At 41.9% G+C, this 20,999-nt stretch overlaps 1 protein-coding gene across 1 annotated transcript in view; it reads right to left on the bottom strand.

The window, feature by feature from the left end:
• LOC142487963 (KAT8 regulatory NSL complex subunit 1-like) overlaps nucleotides 1–20,999 on the bottom strand; it is a 124,689-nt gene that overhangs the window by 49,845 nt on the left and 53,845 nt on the right. Inside the window, exon 2 of the mRNA XM_075588160.1 lies at nucleotides 13,396–13,540. Within this exon, the coding sequence (XP_075444275.1) occupies nucleotides 13,396–13,540 (145 nt within the window). The remainder of the gene's footprint in view (nucleotides 1–13,395; nucleotides 13,541–20,999) is intronic.

Here is a 20,999-nt window from a genome sequence, read left to right on the forward strand (position 1 = left end):
TACAAACCCACAGGTAACTTGGTGTGTATAAAAATAAGTACAACAGTCTCTGACACATACAAAGATGAATGGGCAACTAAACTGGCATTGAAACCATGAAGGAATAAAGAAGCATAAACGTCACGTACACTGGGTAACAGACTAAAAAACCTAGGTGGGGGGCTAGTGCACAGGAGATAGACAAGATGAGAAGCAACCGTGGGATGCCCCTCTCGTGTACTCACGGATACTATCGCCTGCTGCCCTTACCCGACCCGGTGTCTTCACTGCCCGTGTGTAGCCGGTCTCAGCTGATCGAACGCCACGCTGGTGGATGACGTCATTACCGAAGGCCGACAGCAAGGCTGGGACTGGTTGTGGCGTGCGTTGCGTTCCAGCGCTCCTAGATGCCCCAAGGAGAGGAGTGGGGGGCGGGACCAGGCACACTTGTCGGAAGGGGAGGGAAGAGCCCAACTCCCTGCTCAGAATAGTTGCCTGCGTGCTCCACGCAAGTGGGTAAAGTAAAAAAAAAAGCTAGTTTGTAGGTGGTCACTGCAATCGGAACTCAGCCAAGGGGATAAATAAAATCAGCTTTATTGAACTTGAATGCTGTACATCACAGAGTGCACCTCTGAAGCGTTTCGTTCCGTGGTGGAACTTTATCAAAGAGTTTGATAAACTTCCACCACGGAACGAAACGCGTCAGAGGTGCTCTCTGTGATGTGCAGCATTCAAGTTCAATAAAGCTGATTTTATTTATCCCCTTGGCTGAGTTCCGATTGCAGTGACCACCTACAAACTACCTTTTTTTGACTGTATCTTTGCCACACTTTCAATTGGCAGGTGTGATGGGAATTAAGTGCTGCAATAGGCGTCCCCAATAATGTGTGGTTTAATATGTGCCACAATGTCTTCATGAATATTACCTTTCTGTGAGATTTATTCTTGTTATAAATCATGGGTCCAATTGGTTCCCTTGGGGTTTGCAAACCAATCCTCACACAATTAGTTTCTTTATATACTATACGTTTACACAACAATATGATGTGAAGTATATGATGTGATATTGTAGCTTCTAATACTGAATCATAGTAGATACACAATTGAAATAGGAGTGGTGATAGGCAAGTTTTAAACCATTTTTTTTCCATCACTGAATTCTTGCATACCATTAAATTGTAACTAAAAGTGCACGTATGGGGTACTCCTCCCTTTCTCGGAGTCTATAACCTTTGACCCCTTGCAAAACACCCAATACAGTGGAACCCCGTTATAACACGGTCCTTGGGGTCCACAGAATCAGACCGCGTTATAACCGGGATTACGTTAATTTCGGCACCAAAGGACTTAACGGCATAGAGATCTCTCTCCTCTTTACTGTGAGCTCTCCTCACGTCATAGGGCTGTGTCCATATGCCCGGCATCGCAGAGGAGGGTCATATGACTTTTTTTTACACAAGGAATACAATGCTTTATTGCTAACGGACACACACCTACACCAGGTGGGAATTTAACATTAATACATTTTATATAATACACATGCAGGGATCGAGCCCAGGACTTTTCATATACTGGTACCAATGCTTTACCTCTACATCACAGGCTTGGTGTGACAAGACAGACCCATTAAATATATTTATCCTCCATTTAGAAATTATTATTTTATTTTTATTATATTGTATAATTTATAAATTATTTAATTTTTTTTATAATTTATAATTTATAAATTATACCATGTCATACAGGAATCAAACCCACGATCTTTCATATCCTAGCTCAATTCTGTACCTCTACACCAAAGGTACTGTGTGATGTCAGACTCTAGAAACAAACTTAACATTTACATAGTACACTGGGCACTGTGTGCTGTAGAGGATAAATATATTTAATGGGTCTGTCATGTCACACCAAGCCTGTGATGTAGAGGTAAAGCATTGGTACCAGTATATGGAAAGGTCCTGAGTTCGATCCCTGCATGTGTATTTTATAAAATGTATTAATGTTAAATTCCCATATGGTGTAGGTGTGCCAGTTGGCAATAAAGCATTGAATGTTTAAAAAAAAAAAAAAAAAATGTGTGTTGTGTCGTGACGCCGCGCAGCTCACAGCTACAGAGAGGAGAGCATGTGGGCACAGCCCTATGAAGTGAGGAGAGAGCTGACAGCAACGAGGATAGAGATCTAGATGCTGGTAAGTCCTCACGCAGCAAGATGGAGGTTTTCTAATCTCGGGAGCCACGCTCAGACCGCGTTATAAGCGGACTCGCGATATTGCGGTTGAGCTGTATATAAAATACTGAAAAATTGGGGTATGAAACACACGTTCAATACGCATTGAGCACTTAGGCAATCAATTTCTGCGCTCTTTTTGTAATGTGAACCTAATCAGGAAGATATTTTATAGGTCACAAATATGGTCTAATATTACACTCTAGTACAGAGTTTATTTCCTGAACCTAGGAGACCTCTATAATCAATACTATGTGTTAGAAATATGAAGGAATACATTTGCAGCCGTTTTTCCAAAACACAGAATCACCAAATTACTATTTGTAGTTCAGTACTCTGAAGTACCTGCAAGGTCACACGGTACTTTCCCCAAATTGTTCAATTCTTAAGCACAACACCATGTTCAAAACTACAGACACCCACGTTATGGAAACACATGTAAATAAGCATAAACTTCCTCCCTAACAGATTTTACTACTGATGTTAGTAATGATAAACAGCGTCACATAGACAGGATCCCCAAGTCTGCTTCACCCCATAAATCACACAGCACAGTGTGCTTCCCTTCAGCAGCAAGGAATTCTGGCTAATGATAGGCACACAAACACTCAGCAGGTCACATTTTGGTCCTCTTCCACTGTGACATGGATCCTTTTAAGCTTGTGTCATTTCACACAGCTTTTAAAGCCTTGGTCAAAGAAGTGCTTGGCAAACAAAGTAATAAAGGTCAGTAAAGGTGGCAAAAAACCCTCCACCCTACAGAAATGAGAAAACTACACAGCACAATAATCTTAGGCAGAACCCGTAAACCGGACATACATGTTGACTGTAGTTTATAGTGAATACACCTTCAAAATATGAAATGAACAAAATGCTTACTGTGCCTGGGAGGCCATCACACAAGATAAGATCTACACTGTCACAGGAACTGAAAGTAAAATTCACACACTGTCACTCCCTGTGCAGCTATCCGTAAATAAAATACGGGGATTATGTTGCATGAAATGCAGTTGCTCCAACAGCACAGCAAATATTTAGGGAAATAACAAAAATCCATGTGATCACCAGATGTTGAAATCTACAGTCTGTAGTTTCCTGCTTCATTTGTGTGCGGTGAGAGCCTACAATGCATGTTCTCTACACTATCCTCCAGACATCTACTATAGAAGGAGTTACACTAAATGTTTTTTTTTTAATCTTGCAGTATTGAATCGAAAACGTAGAGGGCAGATGTATCAAGTGCTCATATTGCGGTCATTAAAAACTGGAAGCTGAATGGCTTGTTTTCAGTTAATTGGACTTTATGCAGATACAAGGACAGAATGTCGAAAAATCCAATACAATTTTACTAGTTCTCAAAGAAAATACCTATTGAAATGAAAAAGTATCTACTTTAACCCATGCAATGCTGGAAACATGGACCCCACTTACTCTCTATATGCCGATATTCTAAAACCTTGGGCATGGCAAATCTCAAAATCATTACTCGTGCTGAAGGATCCTTGCAAAACAGATACATTATTTTCTTCATCCTGTCCCCAGCGAATATGCACATTTTAGCATAAAAGATTTCACGGCTGGCTACATGGTGTTAACACGGAGGCAGAGTTAAGAGGGCAGGGCTGGGCAGGGACTCCCTGAAGCAAGGCCAACGTTTTGGGACATTTGGCAAATCAAATCTCTCCCTCATGCTGTGAACTTGTTACCAGCGTACACATTACGGCTCTACATACAGAAACGTTATATTAGAAACATGTATGTAGTAACTACTCCGGGTAGCAAGGCTCTCATGACACCAACGGCTGACTAGTAATAAATAGAATACATGGGAGCGTCACTTCAGCACGTCTGAAAGGGAAAAGCAAATGCAGGCGCTTTTATAAGGTTTACCCTGAGAAATATATTCTTAATTATACTTTTATTCCTCCAGTGTATGAATATAGCTCATGAAAATTACATTCTACTCAAATTCCGAACCGGGGAAATAGGGGGCAAGCATAGTAAAACTCACACACATACTAATAGATGGTGGAATACAGTTGATATAAAAAAACGAGTGTCAGATTTCCCTTGCGGGCTTGTTACACTTAACCGATTTCTTGCCAATTGGTTAATGCTTTCCTAGAACCCTACAACCAAATTAGCAAGAAAAAAAACACATGACTAGTAGTAAACGACATAAAGCCAGCCAGCATTAGCAAGGTGTACTTGGGATAGCCATCAGCATTACATTCAAACGCCAGGCACCGGATTTATTTTTTTAAAGTAGAGTTTGGAGACCAGTTTTCTACATAAACTACATTTTATTGGCATTAACTTAGAACCAATACAATAGCGGTTTCAACAAAATTCTTTAACCTACTAGCCACAGCCTGCAAATGGACACAGGTCTTCTCACTGTTCATGGTAGGTTTATCCATCACTCAGAGCAGCAGCCTCCTCTAAGCCTCTTTACTTGGCACCGCTTAGGATAAACCACCCTTAAAATTGGATGGCTTGTAGGTTTGGATACCTAATGTTTGGTTTAACACGAAAGACACACACATGTCAAACGTTCTGAAAGCTCTGACATTTTGGGCCACTTACGAAGACGTGCTACTTACAAGACATCTTCCGGACCGGAAAACACCTTATGGTACACTCACTTGAATAGGCTGTAAATGGTCATTCAGTGGTCGACAAATCACCCAAAAATCTACTCGCCACACAAAAAAATCTACTCGCCACCTAGTACCAAACGTGTGCTGCTTGGGCCAATATTTACTCGCCCGGGGGTTAAATCCACTCGCCCGGGGCGAGCAAATGTATAGGTTTGTCGAACACTGGTCATATTTACCAAGCATGCTTAATGATGTTGTATAGCATAACAGCTTCGCGCTATCTGAAAAGCTTGCATACATATAAGCAATGGTCGACAAATCACCAAAAAATCTACTCGCCGAACAAAAAAATCTACTCGCCACCTAGTACCAAATGTATGCTGCTTGGGCCAATAGGAGCTCGCCATGATGTTAAATCCACTCGCCCGGGGCGTGCAAATGTATAGGTTTGTCGAACACTGCATATAAGTAACCTCCATGATGGTCAAAAATTGTCATAAAACCAAAATATATTGCTGGAATGTATCTATCCACTATTACTATCAATTATTACATTTGCTCATTCCTCCTGTTGTGCTAAAAAGAATCTAAAAGGTGCGCTGAAGTACAACACTGGGAAAAGCAAATGAATAGATTGCACAAATCAATAGGTCTGTATGTCAGTGACAGAAACGCATCAACTAATAAAAAAAGGATATATAAAAAAAGTAAACAAATTGGGTTATGACATTTGCTTAGAAAGAACGCAATACCTTTTCCATAAAGTTATCAAGAGTGGCCCCAATCCCTTATTAAAGTGACCTTGGCTACACCACGGAGAGAGGATTCCCAGGGGTAACTGAAACATAGAAGTGCAAAAGATACCACCTCGAACATAGTACATTTATTCAACAGTAACTAAAAAAGTTTAAACCAATGCACTCTGTCAAAGTGCTTCACATGCACATAATACTGATCCAACCCAGTGCGACGGTCTTCAGGGATATCGCCCAATCTTTAATGGGTTACAGGTTATTTCAGCAGCAGAATTAGAGAATTGCTTAAAAAACGAGTAGCAGCGCCCTCCAATGAAGAATGCATTGATGAAGCACACCCCAGGCTACGGAAAACTTTTACTGCACACTATTAAAATGAAGTTAAACAGTAGAATAAACGATAAAATAACATGAATGTGCTGACCCACATTGGTGCTAAGAACAAAAACAAGGAAAAGCAAACATTCAGGTGTCCAACAGAACACACTGAAACAATGTTAGTGGGTAACGGACACTTTGCCCTAGGTTAATGCCAGAGGGAAAACCTCTTTATATTGTCTGTTTTTTTAGCCCATTACTGGCTGCAGCAACCAAAATCAATGTGAGCGCTGGTTGCAAGTGTTGGAGCAGTCATTCAAGTATCCACAGTATGGCAGGATAAGAAGCTGCAGAGGGATATGCTCCCAAATCGAAGGCTAGAATAGCTGCCGATTGCGGAGATCTGCACCTGAACACGCAGCGACGAGTAGCGCTAGAGACTGCACAGAACCAACTGTACCGTACTATCCCTTGCTAACCGGCAACCAAGTTCTCACCGATTGCCAACACTGCCTGCCTTCGGCTTCCCTAATGATGTCACTACGGCACCCTATGCATTTCGCTCATGTGGGAGCTTCGTCAGGAGTATCAGCTGTAATCTTATACCAAAACATCGGCGTTATAAAAAAATGAAGACTTTATTGTAGAGACTGGAGTGCTATATACTATTTTTGTTTTTCTGTACAAGATCAAATATTGGAGGATAAGTGCTTGGCCATGGCTCACCGAACGCCTTTTTTCTTCAACTGCCATGGCGATTTTTTTTCCCCCTACTTTAACTAGCCAAATCGCTATTTTCCCCTATTCCCTGTTTTGAAGCAGGACCACATTCAGGCCGCAAAATATTTCACTTGTTTAATCGCACAGGGCGGAACAGGAAAAATATATCCTGCACATGTCCCCCAGTGATATTGCCCGATTCAGGTCTTTAAAAATTTAATCAAGTGGGGTAGGGGGTTGAACACATACGGCTAGTTGTATGCAAAACCTTTTGCATGCACAAATATTTATTACTCTACAAGTGCCCCCCCCCCCCCTCCCCCGACTACCTCCAGGTGGTATTTGCACAGAGGGGTTTATAGCACACTCCAGAGAAATACAGGCCAGCTAATGGTAACACGGTTTACCTTTATGAACAAAAAAGGCACCAATTGGACTACATGATTTAGTCTCTTACTGAGCTCATTGTATCAAACCTAATGGACTTTCCACCACTAATCTAAATACCACCCTCAGCAGAGAACAGTCACATGGCAACCCAACCTCTTAAATCTCACATCACAAAGCTAAAATGGCAAGTAAATTTCTTTGTACAGCGGAGAAGCCATGTAGGGGGGGGAAAAGCAGGTCAGGTTCCCGGTTACTTAAAATGTTTTTAAATGTGATCTCCTATTTCAACTAGTATTGAGTCATTGTGAAAAATAAATAATCACCTTTCAAGGTGCTGAAATTGAAGGTTATCACACAACCATGGCACGAGTAATTGCTAGATACAGGTTTTTCCATGTGTACATTTAGAAAGTGAGGGAGACTGGCCAGTGATTCGCCACTGGCCTTGTTAGTTCTCAAGTCACATTAAACCCCATCACAAATGTAACACCATCCTTAAAAAAAGCTAAAAAAATTACCCACATCTCAGAAAATGTTCATTTTACCCTTTGCCAGGAACGCAAATACACGGGAAGCCCCCATCAGGCGAATAAGCACACAGACAAGCGTCCCCCGGGGCACACAACATTTTGGTCCCAAGAGAGACTACAACACTAAGAGGTTTGAATAGTGTAGGAAAAGGGGAAATGGGCAGAATATGTGGGTCACATGATTCTCATAGGCCGGAAATCTGTTTCTAGGAGTAGAGATCTTAAAACATTCTGACTATATTTTGTTAAAGTATATACTGTAACTTCGTGAATCAGTAGTAAGGCTAGGTCCCCGGTGCAGCGCGCTATGGCGTGTGCGCCGCACGGACAAGAACCGCCCCGCAATGTGGCCGGGCCCACTACCTGCCTTGGCCGCCGAGCGGACAGATTTTTATGAAGACAAGAAAACTGTGTTCAGGACTTGGGACGGAGTGCTGGCCACGCCCCCCCCCCGGCGGTTCAGCCAATGAGTGTAAACATGCCGGGTGACATCATGGCCGCGCCCTCGGCCCCCTCACCCACCCCCCGTCTTTCCCCCTGTAGCTCTGCAGACCGGGGAAAAAGAGCTGCACGCGCCGCCAGCCTGGCAGGCGCGCTTAACACTTAAGGGTACAGACCTACTTAGACAGTTTAACGTTTTGGTTTACAATGTACAGCAAATAAGTATTCCACTGGTGAGCACCTTCACAATAAGGTCGAGCTCATGGCGGTGGCGTCGCTACTTGCGCTGGCACTTGCAGGACTCAACCGATTTCCTATTGTAGTTCCTCAAGTGCCCGCTGTGCGCGTTGACGCTGCTACATTTTGGCCCGACAACTACATTTGAGATTTCGGGCTGCAGTCACGTGACATCAGCGGCACGTGAGCTGGTACAGTCAGTGAGAGCGAGCCAGCTCAGTGACGCGTTTGCCACGCCCCTCGCCCCCCAATCTCCTGCAGCCTAGTGCACACATGGCTGGGGCTGCAGGAGTGTGCGCCCGAGCACGCGCCGCCACCATGAGCTTGGCCTAAGACTCAAGTGCAAATTGCTTCTTTAGCCAGATTTAATCACTTCAAAGTAACTTTTTTGCTTATTTCCTATGAAATAAATAGGTTTCCATTTTCATGGTATTTGTGTAATTTTCATCTGGTTATTTATTTATTTATTTTTAAGATGGTAGCAATTATCTTCCCCTCAAAATCCACTATTACGTTATTTTGGTGCTGCCCTTTAAGTGACTATACCGTCTCAATAACGACAAAATCAGACATGAGACCAACTCATTCCCTGGCACAGAAGGTCAATCGTGTGTGTGTGTGTGTGTGTGTTCCCAAGGGCCAATTAAAGCGCTCTGAATGGATTCCTCCCTCAGTCCTCACAAGCTCGTAGTCAGGCACCTGGACAAGGAAACCTTACTGTGAAAAAGTGCTTGCTGCGTCTAGACAAAAGCTAGCAACCTTGGACTGCAGATATCAATGAGAAACGGGACCTCTGCCAATTCCGACAATAAGTGTCCTGGTGCTGGGGATTTTACCAGCATGGCACACGCTGCCTCCAACTTCCGCCTCCTGGGAATCAGATAGGCCGTGATTATACTAGAAATCACCGGCGATGCTGCGTGGTGCGATGCTGCGTGGTGCGATGCTGCGTGGCGCTGCATAGCTCCAAACCAAAGCAATAGAAGCCAATGAAAGCGCACATACCAATCGCGACGGTAGCGCTGCACTGCAAAGCTTCTGTCTCATGAAGAGATCTGAAAATGTGTTTTTTACAGTCGCGTCACGTGATTGGCTCGGGCCAAACACAGTGCATCTGAACTAACCAATCACACACAAGAAATTATCTGGCCATGTGACGATGACGTCATCTGGATCTCTCTGCAGTTTCTGGTGTAATTGAGGCCTTAGTTCAACAAGCCCTAAGCTTCAACACTGACAATACCACGGGCAGCAATTCCTTTCAATCAAAGGGGAGATCTCACTTATAAGAATGTGTGTCAAACTACACAACACCGTGCAGAATTTAGCCAGTTTCCACTTTATTTTAGACATTTGGTTCAACCACCCCACCCCCTCCCCCCAGAACGAACGCGTACACACACACACACTTTTTTTTTTTTTACTTTATGTAAATAGGTCTGATGCATTTATTCTACTTACTACACGTTAAACCAAAACCAACAAAAGTAAATGACGTGGATGTGTTTGAGCAAAGTTATAAACAAGGTGAGTAATGCAAGATACATTTAAAAAGAAACATGACAATTTCACATTTCTACGTATATCCCGACAACGTTCAGCTAAAGTTTAGGGTGAATTGTACTACTCGTCCCTTCCTGATTTCCTGTATTCAAACTGCTCCAACCCACATCTTAACGTATCACAGAGGAGGAGCGCAAACAAGTTTGAAGGAAGGTGTTATTATCAGTCTGTTTTACTGAAAACATAATAATCAGATTAAACATTTGCAAAGATAATGCCATTAGTCCCGTTATTTTTATTTTTTTCAAGGTTATATAAGGATTGCTATAACCTGTTCAACTAATCACTCAGTTTAAAGAGGCAATCCAAGCAGCATATAATAAAACATTATAATGACATGCAAATGAGCAGTCACCTTTTTCTCATTTGCATGTCATTTCCCAGAATCCCTTGCTGCAGTGGGAGCACTGTATGCTAGGTGATTAATGGTGAACGGCAGGGTTGCAGATCTGTCTAAGACATGTGATGTTTTTATGTGATAGATAGTTGTGTAGCCTTTGATTACCGTTATTGAAAACTAATTCCTTAAGCGGCCGATCAATTCGTGATAAAATCAACAAAGATCCTGTTTCCCAGGGTTCACTAAATGGCTGCCTTTCAGTTTCAAATCAATCCTTCAGTCTGTGTAACTCAGCAGCTACAATGTATTCTTATGTTACGTTACCATCTATTGTAGCCGTTTGCAGCTCTAACTGCTGGTAATATTGGCAGCAGATTATCAAACAGGAAACTGTTACTAAGATCTCGCACTGCTTTCTAAAGCCTGCTATAGATATCAAAGGATGCTCAGTATATTAAAAAAACTCATTTAATAATGGGACATTAAGAGTTAATAAAGTGTTAAAAAATAAAGAAATAAAAGCCGTATTATCTAATACTACAAAACTGATTGGGGAAAAAAACAAAACAAAAAAAAAACCGACATAGGACATTGCTTGGATTGCTCCTTTAAGATGCTAAGTGGAACTGCTCCATTAAGTCCATAAACATACAAGCCACTTACATATTTCTAAAAACATTATTGGACCAATTGCAAAGCCTATACTTAATTGCAATTTTGATAGGAACACATGAGGCTCACTGACCTGCAGATTATACAGGGGTCATGAATGAAAACACACCACACACCGTTACGGGGCGACTGTCTTAACGACCTTATTTGCCATGTGGGAAGGGCGCAAGGCTGCGCACCCTGGAAAGATCTTTGCGTCTATGCGGAAACTGCGTATGTTTGACGTTTGCTCTGGAAGTCACTCGAAGGCTGGGCGTGTTCACGGGTTCTGTCATGCCGAATATGCATTCCTACACTAGTACCTTTGTGACACATACAATAAGAAAGATCCCACTTGTGAGCACATTCATATCTCATGCAGGTCTGCAACCCATCTTTTCCCCATCTCTTCGCATGCAATGCTTCCACTGCAGCCAGGGATTCTGGGTAACGACATGTAAATGAGCACAGTGTCACCTTTTGCTTCTTGACCATTTTAACATGGGACCCCTATAAGCTCATGCCTGCCGCATTACACAGCTTTTCAGCATAGCCTGGGTTACAGAAGTGCAGAGCCAGTAAAACCAACGCACATACCGCTCTTTCAACCTTTCGAGTCTCGTCAGTGTGAGGCTCGTTATACTAGCTTTGCAATTTGAAGCGGTGATGGTTTCAAAACACATTAAATTAGTTATGGTGGGTTAAAAAACAAGTGACAAACCCTCCACCCTACAGCAAATAAAAATATGACATGATCAACATAGTTGTTGCAGCATTAGGCTAGTTCCGGTTAGCCGTCATGACAGACAAAAAAATCCACTTCACCACATAAGAAACAGCCACAGAGAGGGCCGCAAGACAAGAACTAACTTGTTCCCCAAATTGCTTGTTTTTAGTCAACTGGTTTTCAAAAAGCTACCGATTTGATTACATATGGGGAAAAAATTTAAATTAAAAAAAAAAAGTCTGTGCCAAACTTTCCACCAAAACTACCAAATATCAGCCTAATTCCTTTTACAGATCCGAAGCTATAAGCAGGAGGGGCGAGGGGGTAAACCACGCTTGAAAACAGAAAAAAGGTCAAAGGACACAAGAGTCAGTACTATTGTGCCGACATTTATAATATACAGTGGCAAGAAAAAAAAAGTTTGTGAACCCCCAATAATAATTACAGAAATTACATAATTTTTCCAGGATAGGGTTTGTTCATTTTCTTCCGAAAGACATGGAATTGGTTATGTATGAATTAGACTGAGTAATTAGGAGTCAGGGTATGTGAAAAAGTTAGTGAAACCCTGGTTTTATCAGGTAAATTAAAAAAGGTGATAATTAGAAATCAGGTGTTTAAGTAATTAGATAGCTCTTCAGGGGTGAGTTTGGGAGGACCTATAAAGATCAAAGTTTAGGAGTTTGGTCTTCACCATACAGGTGTTTGGAAACACTTCATGCCATAATCAAAAGAAATCTCAGAAAAAAACGGTACTGAGGCTCATCAGTCTTGACAGGGTCACAAACCCATTTTGAAGGATTCGACTGTCAGTCTACAAATGGAGAAAGTTCAAGACCACAGTAACTACCTAGGAGCTGTCATCCTACCAAACTCTCCACGAACAAACCGGCAAATCGTCCAGGAAGTCACAAAGGAGGCCAGAGTAACATCCAAGGATCTGCAGGCCACACTCTCTTTGGCTAATGTGAGTGTTCATGACATCAGTAAGACTGAACAAGAATGGTGTTCACGGAAGGATAGCCAGGAAGAAACAACTGCTCTCTAAAAAGAACATTGCTAGCCTTCTGAAGTCCGCCAAAGAGCACATGATCCACAAGACATCTGAAACAATGTTCTCTGGACAGATGAGTTAAAGGTAGAACATTTTGGCCTTAATAAGAAACCTTGTTTGGTGAAAACCAAAAAGGCTTTGAACAGAAGAACCTCATCCCAACCATCAAGCATGGTTGTGGGAGTGTGGTGGTTTGGGGCTGCTTTGCTGCCTCGGGAACTGGACAGCTTGCCATCATTGACAACCATAAATTCTGTACTGTATCATAAGATTCTAGAGAAGAATGTCAGGACATCCACCCGTGAGCTGAAGCGAAAGTGGGTCATGCAGCAAGACAATGATCCTAAACTTACAAGCAGATCTACAAAAGAATGGCTGCAGTTGTAGAATGGCCAAGTCGAAGTACGGACCTAAACCCATTCAAAATGTTGTGGCAGGACCTGTCCATGCAAGGAAGCCCTCAAATGTCACTGAGTTTAAGCAGTTCTGTTAGGAGGAATGGGCCAAAACCGATGAGACTGACCAGCAGTTACTAGAAACGCTTAGTTGAAGCCATTGCTGCTAAAGTGGGTGCTGAATCTAAAAATTCATATACTTTTCACATGAATATTGAATGTTTATTTTTGGATAAATAAATGTTGAAAAAGTATCATGTTTGTGTGTCATTTGTTTGATCACGTTATCTTTGTCTATTAGGACTTACATTAAGATTTAACAACATTTTAGGTTTGAAATGTGAAAATCCTAAGTGGCTCGCAAACTCTCGCCACTGTAGTAGCAGAGCTAACGTCTGCTTTAAAACCATGTTGTTGAAACTAGTAAAGCAGGGATTTTAGGCAGTCTGTGGGAGGGAATCCCTTACCTTGGTGCAACGGATTTGCTTGTAGATTTCAGTCTGCTGCCTTATCCGAAACTCCAAGTCCGATACCTGAGCCTGTAACCACGTCCAGCGACAGATGATAGCAGCCCTCTCCACTGCCCACCTCCAGTCTGTTCGCGGATTAAACCTGAAGAAAAAAGGCAAAGGTTTCACCTTTCAAATAATTGATTTTTCCTCCTCTTAATATTCTTTACATGAAGCAAAAAACAAACAAGCTGAAGGTCAAAGCATGCTTTTTTTGGCAGCGAACACAGCCATATGAAAAGGGGGGACTGGCAAAAATTCAAGATGGTTGTGGAGCATATATCACACAGTATATATATATATATATATAAACAATGATGGATGGAGGATTGCAATATTCATCCTGTGCTCGTATAAGTAGGAGAGGAAAAGATACTGCAGGATAAAAAAACTATTCAAACAGAAAATGCCTGTAGCCCAATTATAATGGTTATTCTAGGCGGGCCATGTGTCGCAATCCCAGAGTCAGCCAGTTGAATGTCTAAGGCTAAGGCCCCGGTAACTCCGCTGCAACGCGTGCCCACGAGATTGGCGGCGCGTGCAGCCGATTCCCTGGTCTGCAGTGAGCTGCAGGAAGAGAGACCAGGGGGGGGGGAACGGGTGGCGGGGGAGTGACGGGGGCGCGGCCATGACGTCACCCGGCAGGTTCGCCCTCATTGGCTGAACCGCCGGGGGCGTGGCTAATCGCTCAACGCGAGTCCTGCTCTCAATTCTATTGAGAGCAGGAGCAACTCTCGCCCCAGCGCTGCAGCCCCCCCCTCGCAGCGGGCCCGGCGCCATTGCGGGGAGGGCTCTCGTCCGTGCAGCGTCTGCCACAGCGGACGCTGTAGTAGGCAGCAGGGTCAACGCCTTAGGGGCCGCTGGATGGGGAAGTGTCTGTCAAGTGTTTTCTTTCCCCTGTCCCTTATCTTTATCAGATTACCAGTAAAGCTATACAAACACTTGCTGCTCACAGTGACATCACACAGAAGGGAGCAGCCAGAGGTAAGCAAACCACTTCCTCCCAAGTTTCCCTTTGAGAAATACTTCTAGCTGTCAGATTTGGGTTTAAAAAAAAAATGGGCATTCAATTACCCAGATCAGACCACTTAAAACAGGTCACTGGCGTTTGTTTTAGGAGGGATTTCACATGGTTTGAATCAAGCAACCTAATCAGGCTTCTCTAATGCACATTTACAATCAGTAAATTCCCCTGCAGGTGAGCATCTGTTTAGTGTTGCACTGGCAAACTGGAGGTGGTAGGGGCGTGTTAAGAACAAGTAACCTAAAAAGCTTTGACATTTGCCAGCAAACTAATTCTGTAACAAAAACGTAGAGTGACCCCTTACAAGAGACACCTCCAGGATAACATCATTGAATGAGTGCAGGAGAGGTAATGCACAATAATATTCATATTAAAAAGGGAGTAATCCAGCCTAATCCCCATTATTTTTTACATGTATTTACTGACAGGAGTGGAACTGGGGCGTCCTCCACCGCCGACCGCGCTATTTTCCGCTTCAGAGACACCCGTTCCAGACTTGTTGGTGAAGTTCTCAGTATTACTTCCTGGTTTTAAATGGTCATTCAAGAGGAATAAGGCCGAGTCCATACAGCCTTTGTCCGCGCGGAGGCGTGCGTGACGTCACCTGCGTGAGGCGGGTGCCTTTTCAGGACATGGTAGACACGCCGTCAGGAGGCATCTGTGACGTCAGAGCTGGTCCGCCCTCATTGGGTGAACCGCTCACGTGACCTATCCGTCGTGCCGAGAAATCAGTTTCAACTGATTTCTTGCGCAACGTGCGCCGCGCCCCCCCCCCCGTCGCGCGGTCTATGGGCGCGATCAATGCCTTAAGACCATGTGATAGGGCTACGCGTGGATACCTCCAAACGGTCTTCGACAGCATGGACACTACCCAAGGCTGCGCTTATAGCGCCGGCTACGGCTGACGTCACCCATCTCCGTAGCCCTTGTGAAAGTTGTAATTTAGTTACATAGTTACAAGTAGTTACATAGTTACATAGTAGATGAGGTTGAAAAAAGACGTACGTCCATCAAGTTCAACCTATGCTAAATTTAGACAACAGATACTTTATCCTATAGCTATACTTGCTTATTGATCCAGAGGAAGGCAAACAAAAAACCCAGAGTCATATCATCCAATGATCTCAAGGGGAAAAATAAATTCCTTCCTGACTCCAAGAATTGGCAATCGGATTAATCCCTGGATCAACATCCTTCCCATGTATACTTATTTGGTATATCCCTGTATACCTTTCCTATCCAGAAAGATGCCCAACCTTTTTTGTTAATAAATCTATTGTATCTGCCATCACAGTCTCCATGGGTAATGAATTCCACATTTGAACTGCCCTTACTGTAAAGAACCCTTTCCTTTGTTGCTGGTGAAACCTCCTTTCCTCCAACCATAAGGGATGGCCCGAGTCCTTTGTACTGCCCGTGGGATGAATAGTTCTTTGAAAGCTCCTTGTATTGTCCCCGAATATATTTGTATTTAGTTATCATATCCCCCCTTAGACACCTCTTTTCTAATGTAAATAAATCTAATTTAGCTAGCCTCTCCTCATTAGTTAGATTGTCCATCCCCTTTATTAATTTGGTGGCTCTTTTCTGCACTCTCTCTAGTTCCATAATGTCTTTTCTGAGGATTGGTGCCCAAAATTGTACTCCATATTCAAGGTGAGTTCTTACTAATGCTTTGTAAAGGGGCATAATTATGTTTACTTCCCTTCCATCCATTGCCCGTTTGATGCAAGATAAGATCTTGTTTGCCTTTGCAGCTACTGCATGACTTTGGGCACTATTGCTAAGCCTGCTATCTACAAGCACTCCTAAATCCTTCTCCTTCAAGGATTCCCCCAATTTATTTGGCCATTTAATTTGTAATTGGCCTTTTTTTTTCTTGCATCCCAAATGCAGAACCTTACATTTATCTGTATTAAACCTCATCTGCCATTTACCTGCCCACGTCTTCAGTCTCTCCAAAATCTAAGTAGACCACATCAACTGCATTTCCCTGGTCTAAATACCTACTTACCTTCTCAGAGAAACCAATAAGGTTAGTTTGGCATAATCTATCCTTCATAAATCCATGCTGACTATTACTAATAATTTTGTTTTCCATTAGGTATTCCTGAATATTATCCCGTATTAAACCTTCAAGTAGTTTCCCCACTATTGAAGTCAGTCTTAGAGGTCTGTAATTCCCCGGTTGTGATCTAGCTCCTTTTTAAATATAGGCACCACAACTGCTTTACGCCAATCTTGAGATACTGAGCCTGTGGAAATGCAGTCCTTGAATATTAAATATAATGGTTTGGCTATTACTGAGCTTAACTCCTTGAGAACTCTTGGATGTATGCCATCGGGGTCAGGTGCCTTATTTACTTTAATTTTTTCAAGTCGCTTATGAACTTCTTCCAGGTTGTGGCTTCCTCCTGCCTACTATTGAACTTGATTCTTCCCTGGTAAACACAGAGGCAAAGAATGTGTTTAATACCTCTGCTTTTTCCTTATCTCCAATAATCTGTCTACCCATCTCACACTGAAAGGGTCCTATATTCTCTTTGCTAATTTTTTGTTATTACGGTACTTAAAGAACATTTTAGGGTTGACCTTACTTTCTATTGCAATCCTTTTTTCATTATCCATTTTTGCTCATTTGATTGCCCTTTTGCAATTTTTGTTACATTCCTTATAATTCTGATACGATGTCTCTGTCCCTTCTGACTTAAAGAATGTAAACACCTTCCTCTTCTTGTCCATTTCCTCCCCTACCTGTTTATTTAGCCACATTGGTTTTGACTTATTTATTTTATACTTATTACCCAAGGGTATAACACTGATAAGTGTGCTTTTCTAACAATGTTTTAAAGACTGCCCATTTATCTTCTACATTTTCCCCTGCAAAAAAAATCATCCCAGTGTAATACTTGTAGATTAGACCTCAGTTTATTAAAAATCTGCCTTTCTAAAGTTTAAGGTCTTTGTTGAATCCAAGTAATCTGTTTTTTGATAATTTATTTCAAATGAGACCATGTTATGATCACGGTTACCCAAAAGTTCCAGGACTTGAATATTTGTTATTACTTCTACATTGTTTGATATGACCAAATCCAGTACTGCCCCTCTCCTGGTTGGTTCCTCAATAATTTGAGTCATAATTGTCTTTAAGCACCCCCAAAAACCTGTTTCCTTTTGTTGTAATGCTAATCTCATTGCCCCAGTCTATGTCTGGATAATTAAAATCCCCCATTATGCAAACATGACCCAGTTTTGATGCCTTCTCCATTTGCAAAAGTATTTTAGCTTCCTTAATCTCACAGACATTTGGTGGTTTATAGCATATTCCCACAAACATTTTCTTTATACTTTTACCTCCACTGCTAATTTCAATCCACACAGTCTCTACATTTTCATCATTCCCTTCATAGACATCATCCCTTATAATAGGTTTTAGATCCGGTTTAACATATAAACATACTCCACCTCCCTTTCTATTTGTTCGATCCTTCCAAAAAAAGGAATAACCCTCTAAATTAACTGTCCAGTCATGAGTGTCATCCCACCATGTTTCAGTAATGTCTATGATATACTGCTCCCTTGCAGCTATTAATTCCAGCTCCCCCATTTTATCAGGCTTCTTGCATTATATACTATAAACAAACACAAACAGAACCCAGTGCTACATCCAATGGCAAAAATACAGTGAAATACCTATATATTCTCTTGTAAAAAGGGTAATTTAGTTTAACACTTTGGCCAAAGCATCTTAAGCCTGCTGCCACGTATAAGGCATGACCATAGCAGGGCCTAACACTGATTAAAATTCTTAACCTGTACAATACTAAAGAAAGGATCAGAAAGGTTCCCTCATAAAAGAGCACTCATGGTGTGGAGTATAGTGCGCAGACTGCTATTGGTCTATCAAAATGATATATGTAGATAGGTCCAATTATCCCATCTAAACCACATAGGCCAGGAAGAAAAATAATAAAGTTTTATTCAAATATATAGATTAAAAACATACAAATCACATTCAAACATTAAAATTAACCCCGTAATTCAAGTGGCTGGATCAGCTAATTCAATGGAGATTGATACAAATATCAATGTGCTGTCACTCTAGGCGTCTAGTTATATAGACTAATGTCTTACAGTAGGGAAGAAGCTAGGAGGAATACTCTCTTTGAGCCGGTAGGATATATGACGTCCCACAGAGTAGCTAAGTGTGTATAAAGGATAGTCAATATAAATACTCAGTTAGGGATGCTCCAAAGCGGTGTATCAGATTAGCAGTTGGTCATGATCGTTGACATATAGTATCATTTATCTAAATCTGACAAGCAGATAAATGATACTATATGTCAACGATCATGACCAACTTCTAATCTGATACACCGCTTTGGAGCATCCCTAACTGAGTATTTATATTGACTATCCTTTATACACACTTAGCTACTCTGTGGGACGTCATATATCCTACCGGCTCAAAGAGAGTATTCCTCCTAGCTTCTTCCCTACTGTAAGACATTAGTCTATATAACTAGACGCCTAGAGTGACAGCACATTGATATTTGTATCAATCTCCATTGAATTAGCTGATCCAGCCACTTGAATTACGGGGTTAATTTTAATGTTTGAATGTGATTTGTATGTTTTTAATCTATATATTTGAATAAAACTTTATTATTTTTCTTCCTGGCCTATGTGGTTTAGATGGGATAATTGGACCTATCTACATATATCATTTTGATAGACCAATAGCAGTCTGCGCACTATACTCCACACCATGAGTGCTCTTTTATGAGGGAACCTTTCTGATCCTTTCTTTGGATCTACCTTGATATACAAGATACATATCCCTCTGAGCACCTTGAGTCTATTACACATTTGCTTTCTATGTACTTGGATGAGCAGTTGTTTCACCTTTAGAATACCTGTACAATACTAGGAAGAATGATCATATTTGATCTGTCATAATCAGCTGCATGGTTGTAAACCTGATTGAAATTCTTATTTACCTGGACAATACCAGGGAGAATAATCTGTATTAGATCTGTCACAATCAGCTGCATGCAAAGACCTGTGCATATGGAAAGTGGGATGGGACGAGCTGTAAACCTGGGAGGGAGGGGCCAACCTCCAAATCAGCTGTGACCAGCTGGACAAGTTAAAACACACAAATACCCAGTAAGCTCATTTAAGACCCAAACGGTACCACAAAATATATATGTGTATAAATGTCAAAACAGAGTGCTACTGGGCATGGCAATATATCCTATAAACAAACACACGTCCCATCCCACTTTCCATATGCACAGGTCTTTGCATGCAGCTGATTGTGACAGGTGTAATACAGAGTATTGTTCCTGGTATTGTCCAGGTAAATAAGAATTTAAATCAGATTTACAACCATGCAGCCGATTATGACAGATCAAATATGATCATTCTTCCTAGTATTGTACAGGTAAATAAGAATTTCAATCAGTGTTAGGCCCGGCTATGGTCATGCCTTGTAAGTGGCAGCAGGCTTAAGACGCTTTGGATAAAGGGTTAAACTAAATGAAACTTTTTACAAGAGAATATATAGGTATTTCACTGTTTATTTTTGCCATTGGATGTAGCACTGACACACACACACACACACACACACACACACACAAACACAAACACAGCAGCTCTATACACACACACACACACACACACACACAACACAGCAGCTCTATACACACACACACACACACACACACACACACACACACACACCAGCTCTATACACCTATACACACACACACACACACACACACACACACACACACTTTGGGGCTTAAATGAGCTTGCTGGGTATTTGTGTGAGGCTTCTTGCATTAGCAAGCATGCATTTAAGTTTTTTTTCCAGCCTGTACCATTATCTTATCCGCTGCTCCTTCCTTTCTGCGCCCACTTGGTTTCGTCTTTAGAAGTTTTCTAGTATTATCTGTATTTACTATGGGTGTTTCACTGCTTGTCAAACTTGCACTTGCCCCCATTCTACCTCCATACCACCTTGTATGCTCCTCTATTCCATTTAGTTCATTATCTGTTTCATTCCCCTCCCCCCTCCATCCTAGTTTAAAATCTCCTCCAACCTTTTTAGCATTCTCCCCCCTAGCACAGAAGATCCCTCTTCATTGAGGTGCAATCCGTCCCTAGAATATAGATGGCACCTCTCAGAAAAGGAGCCCCAGTGCTCCCAAAAACACAAACCCCTCCTTCCTGCATCACTTCGTTAGCCATGCATTAACCTCCCTGATCTCTGACTGTCTCCCTGCGGTAGCACATGGCACTGGTAGCATTTCTGAAAATAATACCTTGGAGGTCCTTGCCTTAAGCTTTAGGCCTAGATCCCTGTAATAATTTTTTAGGACCCTCCATCTTTCTCTAACGGCAGAGGGGCGGAGACAAGAGCAAGGGGGAAGGCGGAAAAGGAGAGGAGTTGTAATTTCTGTTTGTAAAATTTACTTTAAATTAAGGGAGAATTTACTATTTTAAAGTTAAGATAGTGTGACACACACACACA

This window comes from Ascaphus truei, chromosome 2 (genome assembly GCF_040206685.1).
Source record: "Ascaphus truei isolate aAscTru1 chromosome 2, aAscTru1.hap1, whole genome shotgun sequence".
NCBI classification, from domain to species: Eukaryota; Metazoa; Chordata; class Amphibia; order Anura; family Ascaphidae; genus Ascaphus; species Ascaphus truei.